Below are 10,529 nucleotides of genomic sequence, written 5' to 3' on the forward strand. Positions count from 1 at the left end.
GGGCCACAGGGGAAATCCATATTTGTCATGAGTTGAATCATTTATCGATTGTCTCCCAGCATCGCTCAGGCAACTGGGAAATGGCCAGTTCTACTTCCTGTGCACAGACAGAACAGGGGTTTCAGGTTTCATTAGTCATATGTATGGGATACACATGGTAAACACCATCCAACTAAATGCTTACTGGCAGGTTCCAAAAACAATAAGAAATAATACAAACAAAGTAAATGGCTCAGTAGAATACAATAAATAATTTAGCATAAGTCTAATACAGGAAGGAACAATTTATAGTGCAATATTTAGACGTGTTTTGGGAAGGGGGGGATTGGGGGGCTAGTTAAAAATTGCACAGTATTTAGAAATCATAATGAGTCTGGTAGCAGCAGTTGTGATGTGTGTAGCATTAATGTGTCTGTGTAGCATGAATGTGTGTAGCATGAATGTGTGTTGTAAGGTGCAGAGAATCAGAGCAGGTGGTCAGTCCAGTTCAAGTGTTCAGCTGTCTGATGGCTTGTAGATAGAAACTGTTCCGGAGCCTGTCTGCCCAACAGTAAGGGAGAGAACAGCTCGTGGCTGGGGTGTGTGGGGTCCTTGATGATGCTGCGAGCCTTAGTCAGGCACCGTTTCAAGTCCTAGGCTGTAATCATCACCTGGGGCTTTCTCCTATAGAGCTCCATTTTTATGGAATGGTCTGCCTACCAATGTGAGAGACGCAGACTCAGTCTCAACCTTTAAGTCTTTACTGAAGACTTATCTCTTCAGTAGGTCCTATGATTAAGTATAGTCTGGCCCAGGAGTGTGAAGGTGAACGGAAAGGCTGGAGCAACGAACCGCCCTTGCTGTCTCTGCCTTGCCGGTTCCCCTCTTTCCACTGGGATTCTCTGCCTCTAACCCTTTTACAGGGGCTGAGTCACTGGCTTACTGGTGTTCTTCCATGCCGTCCATGGGAGGGGTGCGTCACTTGAGTGGGTTGAGTCACTGACGTGGTGTTCCTGTCTGGGTTGGCGCCCCCCCTTGGGTTGTGCCATGGCGGAGATCGTTGTGGGCTATACTCGGCCTTGTCTTAGGACGGTAAGTTGGTGGTTGGAGACATCCCTCTAGTGGTGTGGGGGCTGTGCTTTGGCAAAGTGGGTGGGGTTATATCCTGCCTGTTTGGCCCTGTCCGGGGGTATCATCGGATGGGGCCACAGTGTCTTCTGATCCCTCCTGTCTCAGCCTCCAGTATTTATGCTGCAGTAGTTTGTGTGTCGGGGGGCTAGGGTCAGTCTGTTACATCTGGAGTATTTCCCTTGTCTTATCCGGTGTCCTGTGTGAATTTAAATATGCTCTCTCTAATTCTCTCTTTCTCTCTTTCTTTCTCTCGGAGGACCTGAGCCCTAGGACCATGCCTCAGGACTACCTGGTATGATGGCTCCTTGCTGTCCCCAGTCCACCTGGCCGTGCTGCTGCTCCAGTTTCAACTGTTCTGCCTGCGGCTATGGAACCCTGACCTGTTCACCGGACGTGCTTGTTGCACCCTCGACAACTACTATGATTATTATTATTTGACCATGCTGGTCATTTATGAACATTTTAACATCTTAACATCTTGACCATGTTCTGTTATAATATCCACCCTGCACAGCCAGAAGAGGACTGGCCACCCCTCATAGCCTGGTTCCTCTCTAGGTTTCTTCCTAGGTTTTTGGCCTTTCTAGGGAGTTTTTCCTAGGGAGTTTTTCCTAGCCACCGTGCTTCTTTCACATGCTTTGCTTGCTGTTTGGGGTTTTAGGCTGGGTTTCTGTACAGCACTTTGAGATATCAGCTGATGTACGAAGGGCTATATAAATACATTTGATTTGATTTTGCTTCAAGGAGACCACCATCATCCCAGTGCCCAAGAAAAACAAGGTAACATGCCCAAATGACTATCGCCCCATCGCACTCACCCTGGTGAGAGGCTGGTCATGGCCCACATCAAGGCCAACATACCAGGCACACTGGACCCACTCCAATTATCCTACCGCTCCATCAGATCCAAGGAAGATTCCATATCCATCGCCATTCACCCGGCCATAACACATCTGGACAAGAGGAACACCTACAGTGGGGAGAACAAGTATTTGATACACTGCCAATTTTGCAGGTTTTCCTACTTACAAAGCATGTAGAGGTCTGTCATTTTTATCATAGGTACACTTCAACTGTGAGAGACGGAATCTAAAACAAAAATCCAGAAAATCACATTGTATGATTTTTAAGTAATTAATTTGCATTTTATTGCATGACATAAGTATTTGATACATCAGAAAAGCAGAATTTAATATTTGGCACAGAAACCTTTGTTTGCAATTACAGAGATCATAAGTTTCCTGTAGTTCTTGACCAGATTTGCACACACTGCAGCAGGGATTTTGGCCCACTCCTTCATACAGACCTTCTCCAGATCTTTCAGGTTTCGGGGCTGTCGCTGGGCAATACGGACTTTCAGCTCCCTCCAAAGATTTTCTATTGGGTTCAGGTCTGGAGACTGACTAGGCCACTTCAGGACCTTGAGATGCTTCTTACGGAGCCACTCCTTAGTTGCCCTGGCTGTGTGTTTCGGGTCATTGTCATGCTGGAAGACCCAACCAGACCCATCTTCAATGCTCTTACTGAGGGAAGGAGGTTGTTGGCCAAGATCTCGCAATACATGGCCCCATCCATCCTCCCCTCAATACGGTGCAGTCGTCCTGTCCCCTTTGCAGAAAAGCATCCCCAAAGGATGATGTTTCCACCTCCATGCTTCACGGTTGGGATGGTGTTCTTGGGGTTGTACTCATCCTTCTTCTTCCTCCAAACACGGCGAGTGGAGTTTAAACCAAAAAGCTCTATTTTTGTCTCATCAGACCACATGACCTTCTCCCATTCCTCCTCTGGATCATCCAGATGGTCATTGGCAAACTTCAGACGGGCCTGGACATGCACTGGCTTGAGCAGGGGGACCTTGCGTGTGCTGCAGGATTTTAATCCATGACAGCGTAGTGTGTTACTAATGGTTTTCTTTGAGACTGTGGTCCCAGCTCTCTTCAGGTCATTGACCAGGTCCTGCCGTGTAGTTCTGGGCTGATCCCTCACCTTCCTCATGATCATTGATGCCCCACGAGGTGAGATCTTGCATGGAGCCCCAGACCGAGAGTGATTGACCGTCATCTTGAACTTCTTCCATTTTCTAATAATTGCACCAACAGTTGTTGCCTTCTCACCAAGCTGCTTGCCTATTGTCCTGTAGCCCATCCCAGCCTTGTGCAGGTCTACAATTTTATCCCTGATGTCCTTACACAGCTCTCTGGTCTTGGCCATTGTGGAGAGGTTGGAGTCTGTTTGATTGAGTGTGTGGACAGGTGTCTTTTATACAGGTAACGAGTTCAAACAGGTGCAGTTAATACAGGTAATGAGTGGAGAACAGGAGGGCTTCTTAAAGAAAAACTAACAGGTCTGTGAGAGCCGGAATTCTTACTGGTTGGTAGGTGATCAAATACTTATGTCATAAAATGTCAATAAAATGCAAATTAATTACTTAAAAATCATACAATGTGATTTTCTGGATTTTTGTTTTAGATTCTGTCTCTCACAGTTGAAGTGTACCTATGATAAAAATGACAAACCTCTACATGCTTTGTAAGTAGAAAAACCTGCAAAATCGGCAGTGTATCAAATACTTGTTCTCCCCATTGTACATGAGAATGCTGTTCATTGACTACAGTTCAGGATTCAACCCTACTGTTCCCTTCAAGCTCAACACCAAGCTCAGAGTCCTGGGTCTGGACACCACCCTCTGCAACTGAATCCTGGACTTCCTGATGGGCAGACTACAGGCTGTGAGGATTGGCAACACCACCTCCTCCACACTCTTAACACAGCCCAGCCCCCCCCCCCCCCCCCCCCCCCCCCCCCCCCCCCCAGAGGTGTGTCCTCAGCCCTCTTCTGTACTCCCTGTTCACCCACAACTGTGTGGCTTTGCATGACATCAACTCCACTGACGACACCACGGTTGCAGGCCTGATAACCAACAACGACGAGTCTTCCCTATAGGCTGATGTAAGTGAACTGGAATTGTGGTGACTTCAGGAAGACTAAAGGGGAAGGTTAAACACTCACTCTGAATATTACCATCCCCGTCACTGCATCCTTAGTGTACAGTTCCAGGCTGTCAGGCAGAGATCATCTTAGGGCTGTAGGGGATGAATACAACCCTCACTACAGAGCCCTACACTACGTACATGCACCAAAGGCGGCATTAACGCTAAAATAAAGACAGCACTTCTAAAAGCCTCATTTCACACCATAGCCTGCTGAATTTGCAAGATATCTAAATGAAAGTGTTCAGCACAAATTAAAAAGTGCCACTGACACGCCCATGGATTGATGTGTCAGCATTGTCTCAATGAAGAGTTCGGCGTTCGACTAGCCACGTGTGACGTGCACGCGCAGTTACAAGTTTGCTAGAGTGAGCGGCAGGCGGACGAGCAATATCCACCGTTGTAGTACGGCTGAAGCCTGAGCTGGAATATGAAGCTAACTGAAGCTGTCTAGCTTTAGAAAACCCTGAGTAGATTGAGCTTCAGCTCTAGAATACCCCACAGGCGTTGCATTACCTTTGTTTATATTGCATAGACCCCGTAGACTGAGGAATAGGGCACTTCATGACAAATGGTCATAAACTGACAGGCTATCGACATCAGTATCCACCCCATTAATATTGCATTACTAGCGTCCTACACCGGGCTGTCACATTGCACATCAATTAATCATATTCTATGTGAAAAAAAAAAGTGAGGGAATGAGATCTTCTGGATGATGTATCTCTACCCAGCTCTCCCTTCATCTTTCTGCAATACATTCTGGAGCGACGAGCACCTTCAAATCACTAATCCATAAGCATATACAGTACGAAATTGTAATCTAGTAACTAATTGGATTGCATTGCACTCTGTGGTGCTGCGTATGTTAATCAGTGTAATCCCAGCAAAGCCTGTCTAAATGCAGTTTTAAAATGGCTGTAGTTGGCCATCAGATTAATAGGAGCTAGTTTGATGTTTGGATCCGAGGCCAGAAGTTGTAAGCTACAAGCAAGAGGTCTCTATACATTATTCATGGTGAAAGTCCAAAAAGAACGAAACAGTATTGTTTGAGGTACCTTTTTTATTTTACACCAGTTTAAATGTACAAGGGATAAAAAGAGCAACATGTCATAAATTGTCCTCTCAATTATCTTGTAATAAAGTCAGCATGATGTAATCAAAGTGACACTAACTGCAGGTGTTATGGGCATACTGAATCAAAGAGTCTGTCCTCTACTCAAGCAAATGACAATCAGAACAGGCCATCTGGCCCTAATTGGGAAATATAGGGACTTAACAAGCCGTCTCCACTCTCAAACTGTGAGCCTCAGTGTGTGCTACTGCGCAGCCCTTTGATACACAGACAGTTTAGACATTATCCATGCATTCATACTTCACTCATTAACAACTTGAAAGAATCTCAGTCTGGAATGTATGCAGCAGGGGCAGTGTCCTCTTATGATCACAGAGTCAGGCTGAGGGGGAAAGGTGTTACTGATTACATTGGACCAGCTACTTTCAGGACTGAAAGTACAGCTAGACCTTTTATTCCTGTATGAAGGTATGATAGCCACTAGAAGCACGTGGTTAAGCTAAACCCAGATAGTCTAATGGCCTTCAGTGCATTTAGATTATTTTGATTTCAACCCAGTTTCTCTAGCTGGAATAAGGGAGACTGGGATTAAATCAAGGACACCGCCATCTTTGGTGGCCTGATTGTGAGTGACAAGGTCCTTAGGTAACCGTGCTAGTCATCTCTGGAGGGTCCCATCACGCAAGTGCACTTAAATCAACATTGATGGACGAAAATGTTAATTCTCTGCATTTGTCCCGGTCCTTTTTACCCAGCCAGTGCCATTCCTAGCCTCTGGGCTCTGTGTGCTCAGGGAGGACTGTCTCAGTCCCTCCTTACACCCAATAAAACATTCACACAGATGATTGATGGCTGTTTAAAGCCAAGGGGACTACTGGTCATTAGGGGGAGGTGAAGCCCTGTGAGAGAGGTGTGTAGGGAAAGAGAAGACCAAAATAGTGAGACAGGGAGAGTGAGCACCAGGACCTTTGTAGCCTGACAGTCACATTGTAATCCAGCAGATAATAGCCTACAGGTCAGAGTGCATGGGGCACAGGCAGCACCTGCAGTCAGTCAAGGTGACAATGTGCAGATGGCTGCAGTGTGCTGTGCCAAGTTACAGGGGGCCTGAACAGTGCCTCTACATTAAGCATCCTGTATGGCAGTTAGTGTGAGCATCTGGATCATGTAAGACATTAAAACCAGTGCAAACACACAGTATGTAAACTGATTACCTTGTCACACTAATTCATTAGGGGGACAGTGTCACAAAAGCACACTAGAATAATTGCCCACATAACCTTGCACAGCTGAAACTATGCATGGACTTTCACACATGACCCTTCCCAGTGCTGTTTCAAAGCACATTGCAGTTGAAAAGCAGGGTGAGAGTGCTGGTGGTGTAAAGCCATGCAGACTCCATAGCTGACTAGAAACAGGTGGAGCACCAGACTGAGCAGGCTCTACTTCAAACACCCAGAGAGCCAAGGGAATCCCCAGGCACCAGAAACATCTGCTTTGTGTTTAGCATGCACTGCTCCCCTCATAGCAGCAACGCCACCCCCCTATCCTCTCTCCCTACCAACATCCAAAAACAATCAGCTTTAAATTCATTCCAATTCTCAAGGTCATGTCTAGCTCTATTCTGAAGATCACTGGGGAAAAAGCCCAAGACATAGTAAAGCAATTGAAAAAGTTCTGCCAAACATCTGTTAAACCTACAGTATACATTTTTCACTATAACTAAGTTGAAGACAAATTTGGTTCTCGGTTTCATATTGCATATGAAAAATGTCTACTGCATGTTAAGTGTGCACTCACAGCTCATGTTTGAGTCGACAGAAAATGTAGAGCGAAGACTCCCACTGCAGACGGCTAGCAGATGGAAACAGGCGAGCACAGGGAATACACTGAAGAGGCTTCAAGTGCTCTACATCTCCTACCCACCCCTCTTGCATTGACCACAGTCCTCATCAGCCTAGAGCTTGGCACCCTGGATGGGCATGTGCTCTTTGACCCCCTGTCCTGTGAGACAAGTACCTCAGAGCCTCTCAGTTAACCAATCTTGCATTTTAGCAGGAACACAAAGCAGTTTAAATCTTTTTAGCATCATGTATATTCATAAGCGTAAAAGGTGATGGGCAAAGGTATGCGGCACGGTAGACTGTCAAAGTAGAGGTCAGCATAATGAGTGGCTCCTTTATCCTGTGGGTGGTAGTGGCATCATTACATGCACTGAACAGTTGACAGCCAACCTAGAAACTAGCCACAGGACCTTGCAATTATATATCCATTGGAAATATAAACTGGTTGAGATCAGGCTACAAATTCATTAAGTAGAGCAATTTGTTATAATATGCATCCATGAAGTAGACTGGATGGAACAGGCCTTAGTGTACAAGTCACTCATGCAGCCCAACTGGGATCTTACTTAACTTAGACTTAGGGGGTCAAGCAGCAACTCACTGTACAGGTGTTACATATGAACCTCTTGTGTTTTCATACATATGGTGACAACCATCCACTTGTCAACACTGCTAGATGTTTCAGGATAAAACAATACAGTATTGCCATCTCCTGGTCAGTTATGACACTGCATGTCTGAAGCTATTAAGCACAATAAACCTGCACATAAAGATGAATGTTTTTATTTACTAAAGTACAAACAAGCAAAAGTGAACATTGGCACTGGAGGCTTACAGGTGGTGATAAAAGTGAAGGCGGAGCACCTAAGGAACAATAAATAGTACTGATGTCAATTTACAGGAGGGCCATAGAAGGCATAAACATTAATATAAATAGTCCAAACGTATCAGGATTATAAATAGGTTGACCCTCATGTCTGTTTAAAAAAAAAACAAGTAAATGTTTGTCACACCAGCTGTACCTGAAATGCCACCTTCCACTAGGCCATTTGAGGAACATTCTGCAAACAAAGCAAAAAGAACACTTTAGATTCAAAGCCAATCTAGTCAGAATTCTTGCAGAATGATGAAAGGCCATTACAACGAGACGCTCACTCTGTACCGTTTTAAGGTCGTCGATCACGACTACGCCCTTCTCTGAAACATCAATGTCACTTTCTGTGTCATTGCGAGAGTTATACTCCTCACTGTCAGTATCCACTGCACTCGGCTGTCAAAAAAAGAAAGGTCTGGATTAGTCAAGTATAAAATCAATTCAATGTGCCACGGGAAATTGTGAAGGAATGAGTTTAATGCTCGCATGCATTTTAGAGCCAATATACTACCCATGTGAGATGAAGGGTTAGGCCCATTCAAAGGAAACCATAACAGGAGAACCCACCTCATAGTCAGGATCAACAGAAGGCTCCTCATCGGCTAGTTCCTGAGAGAGGGCCTCGACCCACGTCTGCTGCTCCTCAGCGTCAATGTCATCCTGCTTCCTCTTGTTGCCTTTCCCACAGAGCTTAGTGGGGGAGCCAAGCACCTCTGAAAAAGAACCCAAATGAATAGCAGAATTCCCCCATACCATTTCAAGCACGTCTCAATGCTGTATATAGAAATCATGACTATACATGCCTGGGGATACGGCGCAGCCGATGCTGGTGCACACAGGGTAGCCCAGGGCGCTCTGCAGACGGCGAGGCAGGATGGCCAACAGGATGCGTGTGGCTCGACGCAGACGCTTGCGGCCTGCTAGACAGTGGCGGGCTGGACTAGGATTGTCATCCTCTTCTGGAGCAACAAATGCCTTCTCATCTGAAGGGGAGAAACCCAACAGCCACCAAAACCCACGGAGAGCGTGCATCTGCAGATAGGAGAAAATAGGAAGTTAAATCACTGAGCTTTAAAAGCCATAATTCACATATCCAAGACAGATGCAAAGTGAGGACAGGTGCTTGTGGGACTATTGAGGTGACATTTATAGAGGCCAATTATGGGCACTAAAACTATTGAACCGCAACCATCCCATGCCCAACATGTCAAACATGCTTACCGCTAGTCTGACTGGCCAAAACTGTGACAGGCGACAGAGTACAGTAGTTAACACACCGTCTCTCTTCACCACAACTTTGTCCTGTGAAGGTAAAGTGAGTCAGTTAAATCCTAAATAAATAAAAAAAAGTGTCAAGGTGTGCAGCCAGATGGCTAACTAGCTAGCGCATTGAGGAAACACTTCACGCAACTTCGATATGAAATGTACCTTCATAGCAGGCTAGGACAATTAACGTAGGTTAGGATACAGGTTAAGAAATTGGTTAGCGAAAATTCTGTCTTAACATGCTACGGAAGTCACTTCGTGTCGTTAAAGGGGTGTCCCAGAGCATTTCGTTAGCGTGCAGTCACTTTTGATAACAGATGCAACAGAAGCTAGTAAGCGTTCAAAGTCTCCCGCCGCAAAGAGTTCAAGATGTTAGCAAGTTAAAGACAACTTCAACAATAAAAGTTGCAGTCAAGTTCATCGGAGTACAAACATAATTTGCTCATATTACCTCAACACCGTGGTTGTCCTGTTCAATGGTGACGCCACATTCAGAGGTCATACTGGTCAGTGTGGAGACAGGACTGGAAGGATGTCGATAACAGCGATATGTGATCAGTGTTCTTATGAACCCCGGAATAGCAGTAGATGAGCCAATCACCTCACACAAAAAATTAGGCTAACTGTGACCAATTATCGAATCACTAATTAGCGAAATAATCAAGTATGGCAGCGTCTGTAGAAAGGTATGGGCCAACATCAGATAGGCCGACAATAGCCTGTCACATACAGTAGGCAAAATATGCCTTGTTCATATGCTAGTCGGAACTAAACTCAGAAATGTCAGACTTGCTAACTCGTTGAATGCGGCATGTGTATAACTAGTTAACCAGTTAGCAAGTCGGCCATTTCAGAGTTCCGACTAGCAGGTGAACACAGCATTACACAGGCAATGCAGCCCAGTTCTAATCTTTTGCCCAATTAGTGACAAAATAACTGATCTGTCTGGTCAAAAGAACAATTAGTGGAATAATAATCAGAACTGGTCTGCCTGTGTAAACAGCCTAATGTTATTGAATGTGAGAATTGAATAAATAGAATAAACTGAACGAAAATGACAACTACTAATTATAATATTTACAAGGGAAATTATTGCTTTGTTTTGTTTTTATTTCGTAAACAGTAAGTTGTTTATTATATTTTGTGGTGTCCATCCATCTGAACAGGGATAACCAAACTTGGTTAGAGCTTCCGCCACTAGGCAGACACGTCACATTTAAGCACACACTTGCCACGTTCAAAATAACTGGGACCTCGTGCGTTCACGACAACTGGGAAATCGAAGACAAGAAAACAAGCGTCGACTGGGAAAAATCGCCATCATCCAGCTTTGGGTCTTCACCTGAGCGAAAAGCCCACTGGACCATCTC

General features: G+C 45.2%; 1 protein-coding gene across 1 annotated transcript; it reads right to left on the bottom strand.

Annotated features, from left to right (window-relative positions):
- Nucleotides 1–7,786: 7,786 nt before the first annotated feature.
- Nucleotides 7,787–9,791, bottom strand: org (oogenesis-related gene). The gene is made up of 7 exons (XM_014216901.3): nt 9,611–9,791; nt 9,115–9,195; nt 8,697–8,925; nt 8,461–8,606; nt 8,182–8,289; nt 8,042–8,080; nt 7,787–7,883 (listed from the first exon to the last, which is right to left on the bottom strand). The coding sequence occupies exons 1-6, from the start codon at nt 9,659–9,661 to the stop codon at nt 8,060–8,062; spliced, it is 636 nt and encodes a 211-aa protein (XP_014072376.3). The 5' UTR covers nt 9,662–9,791; the 3' UTR covers nt 7,787–7,883; nt 8,042–8,059.
- Nucleotides 9,792–10,529: the final 738 nt, after the last annotated feature.

This window comes from Salmo salar, chromosome 10 (assembly GCF_965601325.2).
Source record: "Salmo salar chromosome 10, fSalSal1, whole genome shotgun sequence".
In the NCBI taxonomy this organism is placed as follows: domain Eukaryota; kingdom Metazoa; phylum Chordata; class Actinopteri; order Salmoniformes; family Salmonidae; genus Salmo; species Salmo salar.